At 34.6% G+C, this 22,257-nt stretch overlaps 1 protein-coding gene and 1 pseudogene across 1 annotated transcript; one reads left to right on the plus strand and one right to left on the minus strand.

Moving 5' to 3' along the window:
* Positions 1–512: 512 nt before the first annotated feature.
* LOC120182737 (mitogen-activated protein kinase 3-like) lies at positions 513–21,073 on the minus strand. The gene is made up of 8 exons (XM_039187614.1): positions 20,901–21,073; positions 20,690–20,819; positions 20,323–20,460; positions 19,856–20,188; positions 19,515–19,698; positions 19,113–19,331; positions 8,575–8,580; positions 513–527 (listed from the first exon to the last, which is right to left on the minus strand). Exons 1-6 carry the CDS (start codon positions 21,056–21,058, stop codon positions 19,162–19,164), a joined length of 1,113 nt encoding a protein of 370 aa, XP_039043545.1. The 5' UTR covers positions 21,059–21,073; the 3' UTR covers positions 513–527; positions 8,575–8,580; positions 19,113–19,161.
* On the plus strand, positions 6,932–18,553 carry LOC120182709 (annotated as a pseudogene).
* Positions 21,074–22,257: the final 1,184 nt, after the last annotated feature.

The raw sequence follows: 22,257 nt of genomic DNA on the forward strand, positions 1-22,257 counted from the left end.
TTTATATTTTAAAAATAATTTCTCATAATCCGAAGCCAACCCATTATATTCCTCTAATAGCTCATCATAAGATAAATCATCAAAATCAGATGAGTTAGAGGTTACCTTAGAATCTTCCCGAATGCCATCAAGCACAAGTTTGCTACTTCTTGTTCCTCTTCATCGGAACCTTCTTCATCGCTCCATGTAGCCACATGAGCCTTGTGCTTATTTTTGATTGACCCTTTTCTTCAATTGTGGGCAATCATATTTGACATGCCCCGGCTTTTGCATTCATAGCAAATGATTGGGTCCTTCTCTTTTGGTTCATTTTGAGGCCTTCGTTTCGTTTGAATTTTCTTCCTTGGTAAGGTCTCATCATTTTTCTGAACCGTTTGGCAAACAATGCCATTTCCCTCGTCATCATCATCATTAGAATCACTCTCATCTTTTGTGGATTTGAGAGCAACTCCAATGTTTTTCTTCTTCTCCTTCTCCTTTGGTCTCTTCAACTTTATCAAGGTCCACCTCATCTTCAAGCATCATCTCATGAGTGAGGAGTGAACCGATAAGTTCTTCAAGAGTTAAGGACGATAGGTCCTTAGACTCGATGATTGCCGTCTTCTTTGATTGCCATGATTTGGGAGGGAGTAGAACTAATTCCTCACAAGCTTTTCATTTGAGATGATCTCTCCATATGATTTGAGACCATTGACAATCGTTGAAAATCTATCCGTCATAGCTTTGATGTCTTCATTTGGTTTCATCCTGAAATTTTCATAGCTATGCGTTAGAATACTAATTTTTGATTTCTTTACCTCATCTGTACCTTCATGTGTGACTTGAAGTTTGTCCCATATTTCTTTGGCGGTTGTACACGATGAAACTCTTCCGTATTCATCTGGTCCAAGAGCACAAAAAATAATATGGATGGCTTTGGAGTTGAGCTGGAACATTCTTGTCTCTCCTTCACTCCACAACCTTGGATGAGTGAGAGGTTTGATGTATCCTTCTTCTACAGCATTCCATGCTCCCATGTCACTTGCTTGAATGAAGTACATCATTCTATTCTTCCAATATGCATAGTTAGCTCCATTGAAGAAAGGAGGCTTGTTGACGGGCATCGAATCAAGACCGGAGTCGAAGTTTGAAGTGGAGGCCATTGATGACTTTGTAATCGATGTAACTCTTCCCGGATCGACTCAAGAGGCGATTAAACCTTCAAATGAGTTAGGCTCTGATGCCAATTGTTGAGTTAATCGAATGACGAAATTGGCCAAGAGGGGGGGAATTGGCAATAAAAATTTGTGGAAGCTTTTGCAGAAAATTGAAAGCAATTGCACAGCGATTTACAGTGGTTCGACTTTCTCAAACAAAGTCTACGTCCACTACCTTAGCTATCCACACTAAGGATTTTCCAACAAATTCACTAATTTGTTCTTTCTTTTGAGGCCAAAGAGATAACCTTACAATTCCCTCAAGAGTATACCCCAACTCTTGAGAAACACTCTTTTCTCAAAGAGAAGATTACAAATTTGCAAACTTACAAGAAAACCTCACAAGGTAAGATGTTTGCACAATTCTAGAACAAAGAAAAGAACACTCAAAGATGAATACAATTGAGCACAAATAGTGTTCTTGAAAGCAAAATAAATATGAATGAAATGGGCTTGAAATGCTCAAACTTGAGGTTTGATGCTTTCTCTTTGATTCTCTCTTGATTCTAGTTGCTTGATGTTTCTTGTTGTTGATCAATGGCTTCTAAGCTTGCTTAAATACACCTTGAATCACTTCTGAACGTTGGGGATAATTAGAGAAGATATTATAGCCGTTTTAGTGTGAAAACATTTAATAAAACAGCTTGGACAGTGGGGGGAATCGGTTCCCTATCATAGGGAATCGGTTCCCTAAGTGTAAAATTCAAATATTTCGACCGTTGAACAGGGGGGAATCGGTACCCCCTTGGGGGGAATCGGTTCCCTCCGAGCATTCTGGAAATCTCGGAGCCAAACCATTCAGGGGGGAATCGGTTCCTCCTATGGGGGGGAATCGGTTCCCTCTGAGTATTCTGGAATTTTTGGTTTTGAATTGGTTCGAAATACTTTGTAAAATATTTGAAATTGTTTTATGATTAAAACTTAATTTTACACTTAAGTAAGGATCAAAAAATGATTTTTGAAATATTTGGAGTAATGTTTTGATATTCGAATAGTTATATCGAATATACTTAGAAAATCATTTGGAAAATCTTAAAATCCATTTAACTTAATTTGTTATATCGAAATATTAAAATGTTTCAACACAATCTTTTATGGATACATTTGATTACCGATATGCGACCATGGATTCGCGCTTTATTTCTATAGAGTCCCATTTATCCACAATGGGAGCTCAACAATTAGAAATTCTTCGGGAAATGCGTGCAAATAATGAAGCAACCAACGCACGTATTAATGACCTCACTAACGAAATGGCCGCTATGCGAGCCCGTTTTCCTCCTACCGATCCGGATGCTTGATTTTGTGTTTAGCTTTAAAACTTTGAACCAAATGAATATTGTTTCAACATTTTGAATTGTTTGATTTTGTGGATTGTTGGATTTTGGATTTGTGGATGGTGTGAACTTATATGTTTGGTGTGTTTTATTCGTTATTGCATCATTTACATCATTATTAGCAATATGACCAATTTTGCCATATCACATTATTTATGAATATTGATTACGGAACTAATGGCTAACGTTTCTCTTAATTGTGATCTTAGCAGCTTATGCATACATATACCTAATTAATTGGCTTAATATTTTTCACGTTTATTTGAATCTTTTTGATTTAACAAAAAGGGGGAGAAGTGTGTTTTAAGTGTGTATGTTTTTAAAATGATAAATGGGAGAAGTGTTAAAGTAAGGGGGAGTAATTTCAAAACTTGATTAATTTCAAAACTTGATTTCAAAATCTTAAAAGTACTAAAATGTTTTGTTATATCAAAAAGGGGGAGATTGTTGAAAACATTTTAATATTTCGATATAACAAATTAAGTTAAATGAATTTTAAGATTTTTCAAAATGATTTTCTAAGTATATTCGATATAATTATTCGAATATCAAAACATTACTCAAAATATTTCAAAAATCATTTTTTAATCCTTACTTAAGTGTAAAATTAAGTTTTAATCTTAAAACAATTTCAAAATAATCTTTCAAAGTATTTCGAACCATTTCAAAGCCAAAAATTCCAGATTGCTCAGAGGGAACCGATTCCCCCCAAGGGGGTACCGATTCCCCCCTGAATGGTTTGGCTCCGAGATTTCCAGAATGCTCGGAGGGAACCGATTCCCCCATAGGGGGTACCGATTCCCCCCTGTTCAACGGTCGAAATATTTGAATTTTACACTTAGGGAACCGATTCCCCATAGGGGGTACCGATTCCCCCCACGCTCAAAACTGTTTTATTAATTGTTTTCACACTAAAACGACTATATGATCTTCACAAATCATCCCCAACGTTCAGAAGAGAGTCAAGGTGTATTTAAACAAGTTCTGAAGCCCTTGATCAACAAGAAATCATAGAGAAACAAGAGAGAAAGCATCAAACACCAAGTTTGTGCAAATCAAGCCAATTTTCCTTTCAATATTCATTTTACTTTCAAGAACACCATTTGTGCTCATTTGTAATTATCTTTGAGTGTTCTTTTCTTATTCTAGAATTGTGCAAACATCTTACCTTGTGAGGTTTTCTTGTAAGTTTGCAAATTTGTAATCTTCTCTTTGGGAAAAAGAGTGTTCTCAAGAGTTGAGGTATACTCTTGAGGGATTTTGTAAGGTTATCTCTTTGGCCTCAAAAGAAAGAACAAATTAGTGAATTTGTTGGAAAATCCTTAGTGTGGATAGCTAAGGTAGTAGACGTAGACTTTGTTTGAGAAAGTCGAACCACTGTAAATCGCTGTGCAATTACTTTCAATTTTTCTGCAAAAGCTTCCATGAAATTTTTATTTGCCAATTCACCCCCCTCTTGGCCTATTCCGTCGATCGATTAACTCAACACTTTCCGATTAAGAGCATCAAATTCCACTCCAATATCAACCAATGAATTTATTTTAGGTCCAGATATATTCATATTGACTAATCATCTGCTCAATATATCATCCCAAATTGTCGACTTCGTCTCACATTTATCCTTCAATGGTTCTGAAACTGGAACAATAGCAAGTACTCTTGCCGATGGAGTAACTGTCTGTGGTGCCATTGAAGGCTTTGAGCCTGGTTGTGAATTTAAGCCACCCAGGAGATCATTGTTATTTTGAGGTTGAGTAGACATGTGTGAACTGATAAGAGCATTAGAGGCTATCTGAGAGTTGAAGCTCCCATTACTACTTTGGGCAGCAGATTCTAGAATCTGAGGGGGTACGGTGGAGATACCAGGTGCAGAGTAAGCATTGGCGGAGAATGAATCCCCAAAGTTGAAGTTGGTAACTGTCTTAGAATTTGCAGAATGTAGCTGAGGAACTACTGTATTTTGGTTTGTTGCAGACTGGAAAATAGACATGGAAACAGAAATTTGTTTCATACACATATGCCCGATGGAGATAACAAGTTTCTGGACCTCCTTAGTGTCATCACCTTTGCAAAACATAAGCTTTCTAAAGAATTCCCTTAACTTTCTTGCTCTCTCCTCATGCAAAATCACAAGCTTAACACCCATAAGAATTATAGACCCATACGTAACCATGACCCAGAAGAATTCATATCCGAATACAACAACCCATATTTTTGCTATTGACAGAACAAATTGTGGCCTACAAAATGAACTAATTTCCCTTTTAGTCATACTCAAACTCCCAGCAAACGGAATTATACTTCTTCCCATCAAAAAAGCCGAAACAAATAAGGATCAAAGACTTCAGCATGTATATTGACATTCATAAACTCTAAAAAATAAATTTCTCTAAACATCGATTGAAATGCATCTTCTACTCTTACAGGAATTTTATCAAACACGTGAGAAACATCATGTTCCCTTTGTTCTTCAGGCGAATAAATTTTGAGGTGGATAAAAATGAGTTGAGAAGTACCCAATGAAGGTCGATCCATACTTTTTTCCCAAGTAATTTGTTGTTCATTAGTCATCTGAACTGGAGTTGGTTTAGGATAACTAGTAACACTCGAATCAGACTCCTTAAGCATCTTTTTGTTGCACATCACGAGGGGACAAAATTTGATTAAAAACACCACAAGAATTGAATTGAGAGTCGTAAATCTTCTGTTTTGTCATGGGTTTTTATCCAAATTCTGCTGCTTGCTCATTGGAGTTGTCTGCTCCATTTCTTTAGCGCTCTTGGCCATTAGATTCAAGATTCTTTGAAGGCATTCTCTGGTTTCTTCTGATCTGGCTTCCAATTTGCTGAGTCTATTTTCCCAAATAGTTTTTTTGTTTTTCCCACCATTTCGGTGCAGTCTTGGATGGTTTTCCACTGCTCGTTTCTTGAATTTCTGGAGGTTTATTTTCCACCATGTTGTTTTCTGCTTACCCAGCTTGAGTTGGATCAAGAATAGGCTTTGATTACCAATTGTTATGAATTAGGATAAAGAATTTAGGTTTCAGAAAAGAATAGAAAGGAATTTAGGAGAAAATGATTTCATTCATTCACAAGAGATGATTCCAAAAGGAATCAGGTACCGTTTTATATAATTACAAGTACCACAGTTGGCATACTGGAAATCTAACAAAATAACTAATTTACTGCTGACTCATGCATGTGTATCATATTGGGCATCTCAGCAGATTACACCCAGAGGCCCACCATTAACCATGCCCGTGTTTCTCCTCAGCAGACCCAAGCTCCTCTTCAACTCTGGCCCCAATGGTAATTATCTCTCTTTTCTCCCCAGACCTCTCATTTCTCAATGCTTCCTCGTTCCAAATCCCTAATTGAGATAAATTCCTCCCAATTTCCCCTTTTTCCAACCCTAATTCCTCTTCCATCATGACATTTTCTCACATCACTTGACTCTGATTTGTGATTTTTCGGTGTTCTTTCAATAATTTCATCATCTTTTGTCGACGCAGTTAGATTTGTTCGTATCTTTATTTTATTCGAATATTTTGGTAGGTTTTTTAACACTTTCCTTCTTTGGTCCTAATTATAATTTAGTTTACGTTTACAGTTATACTTGTAAATCTTCATTGTAATTCTGAATATTTTCTACTTTTAATAAAACTAGCGCCTTTCTATAAAAAAATCATTTTAATTTGCAAGCACTAGTGCATTTTTTGTAATATTTTTGTCAAAACAAGTATGCAAATTATTATTTCGTAATAATATATATCTACGTGTTATAAAATATTGATAATATATTTTTTCTTATAAAATATTTCATTTATAAAAATATTTCATCTTAAAATATTTTTTATATTTATTATAATTTAAGTTGATATATTTTATGTATCATAATATTAATAAATGTAAATATAATTTAAATTATATATTTTTAATTAATAACATAATCTTTATAATGTACATTTTATCTTTTCAAACTTACTTTTTGATAATCTCAAACATTTAAATTTAAACTACACTTTTAAATAATATTTTTAAAAGTTATTTTATACCGTAAATTTAAAAGTTATTTTTCAAAAACCCTATTAAACTGACCCTTAATGTTTAGCATTTAAAATTAACATTTTATATTTTAAAATTTGAGATTAAAATTAATAAATTATGTTAATTTTTACACAATTTATATATCAAATAATAATCTTATAAATTATAAATTTAATTCGTATTTTATAATTTAATCAATTTAAACCTTCGTAATTTAATTAATTTCTGACTATTATTAAAAGAAATTAAAGCTATAAAATGGTCTCTTATGTATGCATAAAAGTTAGCATCTTTTCATTTCAAGTTGTCTTTTTTTTTTTCATTGGATGAATTGTTAATAATTTTATTGATGATGACTATTGATTTGGATATAAATTTGATTGTCGTCTCTTATGTGGAATGGCAGGGAGTTCATTTACGAGTTGTGGGAGTGTCTGATAGTAAATCATTAGTTATTGCATCAGATGTCACACAAAAAGAGTTGGATGATGACATTTTAGCTGAAGTTTATAGGGTCAAATCGGTTGGTTCTTCTTTGTCAACACTTACTAGCTTAGGTAAATTCTTTTATATTCCTTTTTTTTGGTTTATAAGACAATTGTTGCCTCTTTATTGTATTTTAATGATATTACTTATGCTTCTTTATAAATATTACATGTAGGTGAGTCTCAAGTGTTCTCCAGTCCAGAATCAAGAACCAAAGTGCTAGACATTGCATCAATTCTTGGAAAATCAACAGGTTTGGTTGCTATTCTTAGCTGTTCGAGATGTAATCATGTTACTAGCTTAATTTGATGTTCAAATCTTTGTTCATGGCCGCCAATTTTTTTTTGTGTTTTTGTAATTTTATCACAGTTTTAGCCCTTGTAGATTGCTCGGCCAGTTCTGAGATGACATTTTTGCTGCAGAATGTTGTCATATATTAGCTTATTTGATGTGGATATCTTAGTCCATTGCCACCAAAATGTTAATGTTTTTGTAATTTTTGCCACAGGTTTAGCCCTTGTGGATTGTACAGCCAGTTCGAAAACTATTGGAGTATTAAAGGGAGGGGTAGACTTGGGTTAATTGCTGCATTTTTATGGCGAACAAAAAGCCTCTTACATCCACATTGGTAATAAGCTCTTCTGCACATCTTCATTGGTGAACCTGAAACAGTTAGGATGCTTTCTGTTAACATCTCTTCAAGCAAAGAAAATAAGAGAGAGCAGTATTGAGTAATACTTCTTTTATTGTGTGTATTATATGTACAAGCTATTAATGCATTTATACACTTTGATCAACAACTAAACTGCCTCTAATAGCTTAATTAACTTCCTAACCAATCTTGCTAACTAGCTTCTTAACACTTTCAAGTCTTTCATTCCCAACTTGATCTTCAAACGCTCATGCTGGTTTGTTCCTAAGCCCTTTGTAAAGATATCAGCCTGCTGTTCTTTAGTTGAGACATGCTTGATACAAACAACTCCCTTTTGTATCTGTTCATGTACAAAATGACAGTCGATTTCTATATGCTTCGTTCTCTCATGGTAGACTGGATTTGTTGCAATGTGGAGTGCAGCCTGATTATCACAGTACAACGTTGTTGGCTCGTGGTGCTCAATTCCCAGTTCCTTAGTTAATCCCCTCAACCAAACTAATTCTGCTACTGTAGATGTCATACACCTGTATTCAACCTCAGCCGATGATCATGAGATGGTATTCTGCTTCTTAGACTTCTAGCAAACGAGAGAATCTCCCAACTTAACGCAATAACCAGTAACAGAACGCCTTGACATTGGACAAGCAACCCAGTCAGAATCGCAAAATGCTACCAAGTTAGGTCTACTTTTGCTTGAAAACAGAATGCCTTCACCTGGACTTTTCCGTATATACCTCACAACACGCATAGCTTCTTCATAATGGACTTTCTTTGGAGTTTGCATGAACTGACTTAAAAGTTGAACATCATACATTATGTACGAGCGAGTATGTGTTAAGTAAAGGAGCCTTCCAATCAGCCTTTGATACATTCCAATATCTTCCAAGAGCTCATCAGACCGATGTTCAACGTGTATATCATAATCATATGATGTGAGTTTTTGATTCTGTTCAAGAGGAGTGTGTAATACCCCAACAATTTAGACAATGACCAAAATGAAAATTTTGAAAGTTTGATGATCAAAGTAGAAAATTAGGAAAAAAATTTAGGGAATTAAGAGATAATTTCTTAAAAAGAATTTTATTCCATAAATAGATGGTTTACTCTTGAGAGTGGAGTTTTATAGAAATCATATTTTTGGATTTGGAATTTTTAGTAAAGAAAAACTAGAAAGGGTTAAAGTCCGATCGAATTGGAATTTTATAAAAATTGGAAGGATGTTATAAAATGGTTGGAAATATTATTTTAATATTTTGGATCAGAGAAATTTGGTTTGGAATTGTGCAATTTTTTAGATTTAACTGAAACAGTGGAATTTAGTGATTAAAACACAAGATTTGAAAATTCAAGGTGAATTTTGGAAATAAAAGTCAAAAATAATGCATGTTTGACTTTGTAATATTATAAGGATCAGATGGTTTGGTTTTATGGTGATTATGGAGATTCATTAAGGGCAAAAATGGAATTTCCTATGGTGTTGAATAAAAAATTCCATTATGATATTATTAAGCATGTGTTGAATCTATTATAGCATTAAAATAACAATAATGGGGGAACAATTCAGCTCCTTCTTCCTTCAAGGGCCGACACTTTCAAGCAAGAAAGGTAAACATTTTTAGTTTCAATTTTGAAGCAATTTCTTGAGAATTAGACTCAGTGTAATTAGGAAAAATATTCTACTTTCAATTATCTACATTTTGACATGAATTTTGCTAGGGTTCATGTTCAAATTCATCTTGAATTGATGAAGGGGATGTTGATTATTGTGTTTTATGGGTTTTGAAGAGTTAGGTGATTTTAAAGAATTGGTTGTAAGAAATGATGAAGAACCTAAGAATGAAGTTAAAGAAAACAATTTTGATTTTTAAATATGGTAGTAGGTTCGAAAATTCACCAGAAATTATATAAAAATAATTTCGAGGTTATTTTTATATATTAGGTTTATATATTTATCTAGTTTCATTTAAAACAAACGGAGATCAATTTCATGGTGAATACAAAAAGATATGAATTTTTAACCGAGGAAAGGTCAGAAAATTCAGACAGCAGATTCTGCAAAACAGATTTTGTTGATCAACTTTGAAAATTCACCATAAGTTGTACATAATGAATTAGGAGTTCTTTATATGGATAGATTCGTATTCAAGTCTAGTTTTCAATGGAAGAAACGAAATTAAATTCTAGTGTGTAAATGAATACATAATACTGATTCTTTAAAGGTAGTGCGAGTTGTCTAAATTCTAAAAAATTGATGGGTTGTTGTATAAGTGTTATAATGGTTAGTAAATACACTAACAATTGGTAGTATACATGTACTCAATGAATGAGAGATAGATCAAAATAAAGCTTCCAAGTCGAGTAAGGCGAAAGGCAAGGGCCAAGTCTCAGAGTAATTATCTTGCTAATCAGGATTTATAAGCAAGGCGAACCAGGTGAGTGCATCTAATTATGCACGTACATGTGGTAATAGTTAAAATAGCATGATTTATTAATGTATGTATAGTGATTACCAAATGGTACTATATGTGCTAAAATGGTAGGGGAATCATACTGAGTGTATGAATTCCCATATGGAGCACTGAGTGTGCTAAAATGGTAAGGGAATCACACTGAGTGTATGAATTTCCATATGGAGCACTGAGTGTGCTAAAATGGTAAGGGAATCATACTGAGTGTATGAATTTCCATATGGAGCATTGAGTGTGCTAAAATAATAAGGAAATCATATTGAATATATGGATTTACAGATAGGGCATTATATGTGCTAAAATGGTAAGGGAATCATACTGAGTGTTTGGATTTCCAGAAAAAGCACTAAGGGTGCTACAAGGATAAGGAAATCATACTAATAGTATGGATTTTCATATAGGGCACTTCATGTGCTAAAAATGGTAAAGGAATCATACTAATGGTATGGATTCTCGCATAGGGCACTTCGTGTGCTAAAATGAGGAGGAAATCATATTAAGTATGTGATATTCCAGATAGAGCACTGAGAGTGCTAATATTATAAGAAAATTATACGAATTGTACAAATTTCTTATGAAATTATAGTAAGTAGATTGATAAAATAAGCTTACGAGCTTATGGAATAAAGGTAAGTATATTGGTAAAATAAGCTTACAAACTTATGGAATAATGGTAAGTATATTGGTAAAATAAGCTTACGAGCTTATTGAATAATGGTAAGTATATTGGTAAAATAAGCTTATGAGCTTATGGAATAATGGTAAGTATATTGGTAAAATAAGCTTACGAGCTTATGGATTAATGGTATGTATATTGATAAGAAATCTTATGGCATTTTGATTTTGACATTGAAAAACATGATTTGTATTATATTGTTTATTGTTTTATTTGCCTCACTAAGTATATACTTAGCGTGTGATGATTTTCACGCGTAGGTAAAAAGTCAGTAATGGAATAAAGAGTTTAAAGCGTCATCAAAGATCGAGAAGTATATTTCAATATCAGTAAGACATCGTAAGTTGTAATGTTAGTTTTATTAGTGGCATGTAATTATAAATGTTTTAATTTATTTTGTTGAACAAATTTGGAAACAAAATGGTAATTTTATGAGTTTTGTATAATGCTAAAATTACTGTAGCAGTTATTGTAGCGTATCGATGCATAATATTAGTTCGATGCTTTGATGCATCGATGCACTGTTCACGTTACTGTAGCGCATCGATGCACTGTTCACTGTTCACGGGTACTGTTCATTAAAAAAATCTTTTGAATTAAATTTGCTATAACAAAATATAAATTACATGATATGATATTATTCTAATATCAATTACTATTTTAAGAAAATAAATTTTAAATCGTTGTTATTAATTGGATAATGGTTTTCGAAATACGGTTGACATCCGTAATCTGTATAGGTATAAATATACAGATTTCGGGTGTTACAGAGTGGAAACACTACGTGCATTCCCCAAACCAGAATCTGCAATGAGTTCCAAGGCATATTTCCGTTGGCTTAGAACAATTCCTTCTGCATTTCGTACAACTTCAATGCCTAAGAAATACTTGAGCTGCCCCAAATCTTTCATCTTAAAATTCATGTGAAGAATGTTTTTTAACTCTTTTATCATTCCATTATCATTGCCTATAATCAAGAGATCATCCACATAGATCAACATTATTACCAATTTTTCACCCTCTCGTTTTGTGAACAACGAGTAATCATAAAGACTTTGCACATAACCACTTGCAGTAAGGGCCTCAGTCAATTTTAAGTTCCATTGACGAGACGCCTGTTTCAAGCCATATAGTGACTTGAGCAACCTGCATACTCTAAGCTCCCCCTGGTTACGAAAACCATCTAGCAGTACCATGTAGACTTCTTCATGAAGATCTCCTTGTAGGAAAGCATTGAAGACATCCATTTGATACAGCTCCCAACCAAACATAGCAGCTATGGCAATGACAGTACGGACAGTAACTTGTTTTGCCATAGGTGAAAAGGTATCATGGAAGTCAAAACATTCATATTGAATGTAACCCTTAGCAACTAATCGGGCTTTGAACCTTTCAACCGAACCATCAGAGTTGTACTTGATCCGGTATACCCATTTGCAACCAATGAGTCGTTTATTCGGTGGTAGATCAACCACTGCCCAAGTACCATTTGCCTCTAGAGCATGAGTTTCATGTTGCATAGCTTCTACCCAACGTTCATCACAAGCTGCCTCATGGTAGGTTTTAGGTTCACCTAGAGATAAGGAAGAAGCAGCAAGAGGTGGTGATTGTAAAGGTAAAGGAGAAAATGAGGTATGACAGAAAGATGAAAGTGTACCTGCTTGCAGTGAAGTAGAAGAGGATTGAGGAGGACGAACAAAGTCAGACAACCAGGAAGGTGGTTTAGTGACTCGAGTAGAACGCTGCAAAGGAGAAGAACTAGATGCAATTGACTGACTCGATAACCGAGAGGATAAAGGACATAAATTGTTAGAGGCTAGACATGCTGAACCAGAAGCTACATTGTCATTATTTGTAGTTCCGAGATCACTTGTAAGTTCATGCACGAGTAAATTCTCATTACGTGAGTCATTTGGTGTCACAAGTGGAATATGCAAAAATTCTCGATCAAGGTCACTGGGCAGGGTTGAGATGGGAAACAAAGGAGAGGTTTTACCTGGAAACTAAAAAGGAAATATAGACTCATGAAATACCACATCCCGATTAACAAAAAAGGACTTTGAACTTAAGCTATAAAGAACATAACCCTTTTGAACCAAGGAATATCCCATAAAAACTGAAGGAATTGATCTAGAGGAGAATTTGTCATGATTGTTAAGGATAGTAGCATAGCAAAGACATCCGAATACTCTAAGGTGTGAAAGATTAGGCACCTTCCCATACAACATTTGAAATGGTGTTTTCCATTGAAGAACCTTGGTTGGCAACCTCTTAGATATGTAGTAGGCAGTTTGAATACACTCACCCTAGAACTTAGTTGGATCAAGGACTGAAATTTAATAGCACGAGCAACATTAAGTAGATGTTGGTGTTTTCATTCAGTAACCCCATTTTATTGGGGCGTAAGAACACAAGAACTTTGGTGGACTATCCCTTGAGAAGAAAAGAAAGTGTTGTCTTCATTGCTGAAGAATTCCCAACCATTATCACTTCTCACTGTTTTAACTTTCGCAGAAAAATGATTGCCACCATAAGCAAAAAATTGTTTAAGGGTGACAAATGCATCGCTTTTGAGTCTAAGTAAAAATACCCATGTCATACGTGTATGGTCATCAATAACAGTTAAAAAGTATCTATGTCCACTATGCGTTGAGACACGATACGCTCCCCAGAAATCAATATGAATAAGAGAGAATGCGGATGACTCACGAGAATCACTCATAGGAAATGGTAAACGAGTTTGTTTAGCAAGTGGACAAATACCACAATTTTTAACATGATCAATATTAGACAAAATGCTATGTAATTGAGACATTTTATTCAAGGTACTCAAAGAAGTATGGCCAAGTCGTGCATGCCATAGTACACCATTATATGATTTTAACAAAGTGGAAGACAAACAAGAATCTTTACTGGAAGACAAACAAGAATCTTTATAGGAAACAGAATGACAAACCGATGGACTGAGTGATAACTTTAAAATGTAAAGACCATCATAAGATCTACCAATCCCCTTCATCTCTCTACTGCAAAGGTCCTGTATAAGGTAAAATTGTGGAAAAAATGTTAATGAACACTTAAGTTCTTTGGTTAATTGGGATACAGATAGAAGATTGTAATGAAAGTCTGGTACATGTAAAACATTGGTTAATATGTGATTAGGAGAAAAGGCATAGGTTCCTTTGTGGGCTATATGGGCGGTTTTACCATTTGGTAGCTGAAAAAACGAAGAGAAGTCGCAAGCAACATAAGAACTCAATTTCTCGATGTCAAAGGTCATGTGATTCATGGCACCAGTATCTAGAATCCAGTCGTGATACAAAGGAACAGAACGAGTACCTGCCATATGTGCTGCAGCTTGCACAGACGAATCTTTCCCTAACAACTCAAGGATTTGTTGATATTGTTCATGTGTAAAAGTAGGAATCTTAGCAGAAACATAATTTTCAGCCAAAGAGGAGGTTGATTCTCCTTCATTGTTCAAGGTAACGTTGTTTGCAGTAGATCCCTTACGCTTAGTGAACTTGTAATCAACTGGATAACCAACCAGCTTGTAGCACGTTCCCTTCTTGTGTCCTTTTATGTGACAATAGTCGCACACTCCATTGAAACGTTTTTTAATCTGAGTGCTAGAATAGAACGCAGTAGGTTCTATAACACTGGACAATCTTCCTGTATTTTGACGCTGACCTTCCTCTTGAACAAGCATGGAATATGCTTGATTTACGGAAGGTAAAGGTTTTAGCAGCAAAATTTGACTGCGTACCATAGAGTAGGAATCATTCAATCCCATGAGAAAATGAAAGAGTCGCTGTTGATTAACATGTTCCGTATTTTGCCGAGAAACTTCACAGTTGCACATAGCGAATGGGGCAATAGAATCATATTCATCCCAAAGCAGCCGTAAGCGTGTGTAATATACCGAAATGGAAGACGTACCTTGAGAATAAGAAATAATTTCTCCATGCAAAAAATAAACGTGTGATCCATCAATCTTGTCAAAACGTTCTTTGAGATCTTCCCAAACACGTGATGCATTTGAAGCAAAAACTATTCCCGTAGAAAGTTCTTGACTAACCGTATTCAAGATCCATGAAAGCACAATAGCATTGCAACGCTCCCATTGTGCCAAAAGATCTGGAGAAAGACCTTCACGAGAGCAAGTCCCATCCACGAATCCAATCTTGTTCTTGGCAAGTAGAGCAATGCGCATAGATCTGCTCCACAGATTATAATTTTCCACACCAGACAACTGATGAGAAACAAGCAATGTTCCCGGAGTGTCTGAAGGATGAAGATAAAGAGGATGATTATAGTCGATCTGAGTTGTCTCCGGCTGGAGCATATTTGTGCAGAAACAAAGAACAGAAAGATAACAAGTAAACCAGCTCACCGACAAGAAATTAACCGGAAACAACCGCGCCGGTTATGGCCTCTGATACCATGTTAACATCTCTTCAAGCAAAGAAAATAAGAGAGATCAATATTGAGTAATACTTCTTTTATTGTGTGTATTATATGTACAAGCTATTAATGCATTTATACACTTTGATCAACAACTAAACTGCCTCTAACAACTTAACTAACTTCCTAACCCTTCTTGCTAACTAGCTTCTTAACATGTGTTGTCAAATTATAGTTTTTGAATTCCATTGATGTGAACATTTTCCTCTGAACTTTGAACCATTGATAAAGCAACACACTTTGTTGTAAACAGTTGCCAAGGAGGCATTTCGTGCTGTTAACATTTTCTCTATAGGTTTGTATGATTTTGATATTGATACCTTGTTGCTTGTCCAAATTATTATGATGTTTCTTTCTTCTGCAGGATGATTGTGACAAATTGGTCTGACATCCACGACGCCTACGGCATGAGTCAACTGTAAGCCAAATTTAAACAATCTCCTCACGGAACTTTTTGCTTTTCGCACTGGGCATATGCAGCTTGATGTAACTGCACTGTAATGTCTCAAGCTTTTTCTACTAATTTAGTTTTTATTATTTGATAGGTTGGTCTGGTCTTCCAGTCATATCGTCAATAAATCGCATAATTTTGTCTGGAGACCCCATCCATCGTATTGTTGGAAGTTTGAGCGGTATAAATTTGTTTCTGCATTGAGATGAATTAGTTGTCTGTTTTCCTTTAAAGTTCAAGTCTATTTGGAGCTCATTATTAATTTAACTCATCTCTTGCAACGTAATTCTAAGAGGCATAGACTAATTTGCCTTTTTGTTTGGTATGTACAGTATAATTACTTAAAAACTCTTTAAATTAATAATTATTAATTTATCGATAAATTAATAACTCTCTAAATTAATAAATTTCTTCGGTCCTGACATTATTAATTTATAGAGTTTTAACTGTATTAGTTTCATTGGTAGACCCTTGGTTTTCTGAAGGGTTATCAACTATATACATCTTTTGATTTTGGTTTGCCTATTATATATATGAATTTCGTTCCATTGAGCCAAGTGGTTAAATCCGCTAAAAGCTTGGGATACACTGAGCCAGGTAACTTATAAAACTAAATTGCCGTCTTTTCTCTATGCATGACGGATTTCAATTCTTTAAAACTTCAACTCTTCTATTTAGTCCATGTTATTTTCACAAAGAATTTGAATCTTACAAGACCTTTTATAGTTGATGTAAATGTAAGGTTATTGCTTAATTTTGTCATTGCAGATCCACGAGATGTGGTATGGATGTTGCGAGGAAGGTTCGAATGAATATGTTTCCACGCTCTTGATTGGTACTTTGTCTTAGACAAATTGCCTACTTTTATCAATATAAATCATTTGGCAAGATATATACCATTATGACATACAGATCTGCATTGTCATATTTTTGGACCTCTTAAATATAGGGTTTGGGTTTAAATTCAAGGTTTAAAATGATATTGGTTTTAGTACCTTTTCTATGTCGCCTTTTATTTTATGGTATTTTTCGAGTTTTGTTTATGATTTACTAAGGTAGGTTTTTTTTTCATACCGCAGTTCATGCTCACATACCCTAAATATTTGTAACTTTTGTAACATAAATTTAAGAATAAATTGGTTGTTTATTGTCTGACGACAATAGAAATGCGCCCAATGTATGTATATATATATATATAACATAGGCATAAATAGCCATTGTGGTCTTTTCTGGGAAAACTACTATGACCTAGTTTGACCTAACATATAAAATTTTGGTGATGGTTGGTATCTTTGATGCATAAATCGAATCTTTATAGCTGGATTAGTGGCTATCCATCGTCACATTTTATTTAGAAGTGATGGAATGTACCTATCATACTAGCATAGATTTTACGTGGTGAATTTGATATGTGGAAATTTAGTTATTGCTTCAAGTGTGTGATTTTCTTTTCTTTGATCTGAAACAGGCTTTGATCCTTGCCCGACTTCTTGGGAGGCGCATTGACTTGGGTAGCATAAGGGTCAGTATCGAAACTCTCTATTGCCTCCTATTCTATTGATGGCTTGAATGGTCATAATGACTATACCCTTTTTCCTCGACTGTTAACTTACAAACCTTATAAAACTGATGGATTAACTTGATTTTAAGCGGTGTTACCCCGTATCTGTTAAGTCTTCATTTTCGTGTGGTTTTATATTCAAGTTGGTTCTACATCATTTGCCAAATGATTTTAAGTTGGATGCTAATCATGGTCAATTGTAACCGAATCTTGCTTCTTGTTCAATGCATTGAGCTTGGTCAGGATGAAGGCAGATACTTTAGGAGGGTGTAGTTTAAAAATACATTGGATTGTTTTAAGCATTATTCAAATAATCGTAACTTCGTTTTGATGGTTTGATCTATTTTTGTAGATTAAGAGCTTGTAGCCCGAAGACATGGGACCTAATAAGATGTCTGTTGAAGATTTTTTTGAATGGTGGGCTTGATAACAATATCGAAGAGAGAGTTAAACAAGCTTCACTCAACAGGAATGTCCTCCGTTATGTCTGCGTGATAGAAGGCTCAAGGTATTCAAATATTCATGTTAATCCTTTTAAATCACGGATAGAAATGATGATGTGCATTCATTCAAAGCACATATAGATATAACCATGTACTGGTGCAAACCCAAAAGACTTTCCTGATTGTGTTGAAATGTAAAAGTAGGTTTATTTACAGTGTTACTAATGTTTGCGAAATCTAATCAGTCCGCTCCCGGTAATGCACGTATAAGTGTCCTTAAATCATCTGTTATTTTTCCGTCTCAGAACTTGCTTGTGATCCAACGGTTCCTTGACTTTATTTCTCGTTTTAGGTGTGACGTCAGAACTCAAGAACTTCCCAACCTTTCTTTTATATTGGTTCCTGCTCACTTCGAATTGTACCCTCTGGTGAATCATTGTCGAAACATCAGAAACCCTGTTTTGCTCCTATCTCCAAGTTATTAGATGTGAAGTTGAAATATATTTCACCCAATGCAGTTGCAATTAGAAATATATAGTCGATGTTATAGCGAACAACCGTTAGTTATTCAAGGCGGTGGAGCTGGGAATGGTACTGCTGATATCCTTGACATACAGGGATCTATTTACCTGAAAGAAATCGGGTTCATCAACTTCACGACTCGAGTTGCCAAGCATTTAACCTGCAAGAATGAAGCTAAAAGACATAAAATTTTCGAATGTCGAATAATTTTGTTCGGGAGCATTGTTTGTTGGGATTTTCCATGGTAAACAATGTTCAAACCTACAGCTTGGTTGAAGAATCTGCATACATAATAAACTTAGTTTCAGCTTGATTTACTTGAAAACCTGAAGCATTAAAGTAAAAACAATATTTCACAAGTAAGTAGCTCAGAATCTCGAGTCGTTTACTATGAGAAGTACCCTTTGGTTCAGCTGAGCAGGCCATTCGAATTCCAAAGGTCGTATACTATGTAGTGCAAATGTTATATTAAATTCAATACTAAATTAAAATTATCTCTGATGGACAAATTATATAAAATAATGTCAAAGATATTTGTTACAACAAGATCTTTTGCCAGTATGGCAAAATCAAATACAACGGGAAAAAAATGCACGTGATTCATGCAAAAGAAATCAAATAAATTACAAATAAATGCATACCAGAATAGAAGAAAAACGTGAAAGGATTATTGTCTTGACGCTTGAAAATGCTTGCAAGGCACTGACTTCATGAAAGCTAACATCCATGGCGATCAAGGAAAACCTACTTCAAAGCTATGGCGGATGCAAACGGATCTATCGGTCAGCCACCACTTGGTAATTACACCAAACGTTACTCGAACGGTGCATGTTGAAGATAGAACTAAATTTTATCATTAAGCATAATCTGGATTTAGAGCTAAGGCCTCCTGGTAAATCATGTCCTTCATCTGCTCTTCTCCCAACGGTTGCTGCTCGAATTCAAAAGAGAACTGCTCAGGGCATACCGGTTCATCAGCTATGTCGTGCAATCGTTCAAGATAAGGATGCGCCAATGCTTCTTCAACTGTCCATAAACGGATTTCAACATTCAGGCAAGCAAAATATAATAATTTGCATAATTCATCTCAACTAAAAGACCAGAACACTGGCTGGCTTCATAAACAGAGCTCATTTTCTTCTCTCTCTCTCTCTATATATATAATCTTAGTTAAAAGTTAAATTCATGAATCCAAAATGTAGGACTTACCAGTAATTCTTCTGGTTGGATCAAATGTCAACATTCTGTCAATGAGATCAATGGCCAATGGATGAACATGTGGGAAAAGTTTTGCTAGTGATTGACGAGGATGTGCAGGGAGCTGCCTGATATATCTCCTTGCATCCTCATTCCGGAGAAACCCGAGATCGGATTCAGTTGGTGTGCCAAGCAGCTATAAAGAAGAAAAGGCATTGGTAAGTCTTTATCCAAACAAAGAAATTAAATCCTCAAACTTAAATCTCACACCGCATTAAATTTCCAAAATTACAAGACTGTATAAGTTACTGAGGTATCTTATGCTATAAGTATTTGATGCAATTTTCAATTACCTCAGTCAATAAGCGCATTTGATGTACATGATCATTGCCGGGAAACAGAGGCTTCATATTCATGAGCTCCATGAAAATGCAACCAACAGACCACACATCTATGGCGGCCGTGTAGTCTGAAGAGTTTAGCAATATCTCAGGCGCCCTGTACCATCTCGTGACAACATATTCAGTCATAAACTCATTCTCAGCAGTAGGTCGAGCAAGACCAAAGTCACAAATCTTAAGATCACAATTAGCATTCAACAAGAGGTTGCTGGGTTTCAAATCTCTATGAATGACATTGGCAGAATGTATGTATTTCAGTCCTCGAAGAATCTGATATAAGAAATACTGCATTCAACACAATAAAATCAAACAAAGTTAACATAAACATACATATATCCAGATTCTTCAAGTTCTCTCTCCGGTTCTCCCATGTTCATCGGAAAACTTGAGAAAAAAAAAGATACAGAAAAGCTGTGTACCTGGCAATGCTCCTCAGATAAACCCTGGTTAGAGCGAATGATTTGGTGAAGATCGGTATCCATGAGCTCAGTGGCAATGTAAACATCAGTAAATTCTCTCCGTAAAGGCGGAGGAATCACATCTCTGATTCCAATAACCTGTTTATTAAGCATAAAATATTTACTAATCAATTTAACTTTAAACAAAATAGAAATTAAATTGCTACGAGGAAAAGGAGTTCATTGACTTTTGGTCAACATTTTTAGATCTTTGAATTAAGGTTTCCATTTCCTTGACCAGTTTGCTCTTTTGACTCTTTGTTATCATCTCCTAACAATCATGAAATAATAACTTCCAAATTTCAGAAAAAAAACGAAAGGAGATTACGTTTTCGTGATCCAAATGTCGAAGGAGCTTAATCTCACGAAGCGTACGCTTAGCGTCCATGTGATTATCAAAAGCGTTGGCGATTTTCTTCACCGCAACCATCTCATTCGTCTCCGAGTTCAACACCGAGCTTCAAAATCCAAAAAAATCAAACATCAAACCGGAAAACAAAATTAAAAAAGGAAAATTATAATTCAGTACAATCGCATACCAAACGATGCCGTAAGCCCCACGACCGATCGGCATGATCGGAGGCCGATACTTAGATGTCACCTCAAAAAAATTTCCAAAAATATTATACTGAATAAATTGACCTCCGTGTGTATGAATCGCCGGAAAATCTCCAAATTGATGTCCGGCGTCAGCCATTTCGCTACTGTTTTACTGCTTTCTTTTGACTTTTTTTATCTTTCTCTTTGAGGAAATACAAACAAGTCCAAAGCTTTATATAGACAGGGAAAAATTATAAAAGATAACATTTTTTGTTATTTCAGTAAGATTTTGAGAGTCAACGTGAGCTTAGGAGCTTCGACTTGGCTACGAGGAAAGAGGAAGGAAAACGCGTGAGGAAATGAGAGACGCGTTTAATGAATGGCTGCGATTATAGCCACCTCTAATCTACGGTTGAGATTTAATAATATTTTGTCAACGGTCTAATTTGCCTCTTTACTGACTTTTCAGCTCAATGGATTAAAATCAAGGGTAAACTATACGTTTTACACCCCAACTATCACTTTTGTTCCGTTTTGATCATCAAGCTATTTCTTTTCAAAATCACATCTAAGGTTTATCTTTAGTTTTATTTTGGTAACCTATCATTAATAGAGTAATAGTGACATTGATGTATCATCATAATTTAATGTTACTTCATTATTGAAAAATAAAAAATATTACATCAATAGTTCTGTTAATTTTTTGACGGTATGTGACTAAAATGATACTAAAATGTAACATTAGATATGATTTAAAAAAAAGAGTTAAATAACAAAAAATAAAACAAAAATGATAGTTGAGATACTAAAACATGTAGTTTACTCTAAAATCAAAATAATTTTGACTTTTCATTACTTTAACAAATCTTATTTTATTATTTATTTTTAATAATAAGATCATTTCCACGTTTGTTTTAAAACAATCAAATTTAGGTCATGTTTAGGTGGATAATATAAATTATTTTATTTGCATGAAATGTGTATTCGTCCTAAAATTAATCGGTACAACCTTATAAATTGAATAATTTCCCTATTTTCCAGTAGTTTGAAAATGTCAATGCTTCTTTAAATTAGTGAAATTAAAAAAAAAACATACAGCAGAACATATGAATTAATTAATATAAATATTATTTGGAATATTAGGTTATAAGAATAATGGAGTAAATGATATTGGCAGTCACTTAACTTCTAGGACACTTGCACTTTAATCATTAGAGTCGAAAAACTCTTATTGGAGTCACTACAGTTAAAGAATGATTTCATTTCAATTTTAGTCCAGCAAAAAATAAAATAAACATTTTGCTAAGAATGTGTTGAAACATAAGCCCCTATAATATGGTCCAACACTCAACTACG

Source organism: Hibiscus syriacus, unplaced genomic scaffold, assembly GCF_006381635.1.
Source record: "Hibiscus syriacus cultivar Baekdansim isolate YM2019G1 unplaced genomic scaffold, ASM638163v2 tig00112737_pilon, whole genome shotgun sequence".
Lineage (NCBI taxonomy): Eukaryota > Viridiplantae > Streptophyta > Magnoliopsida > Malvales > Malvaceae > Hibiscus > Hibiscus syriacus.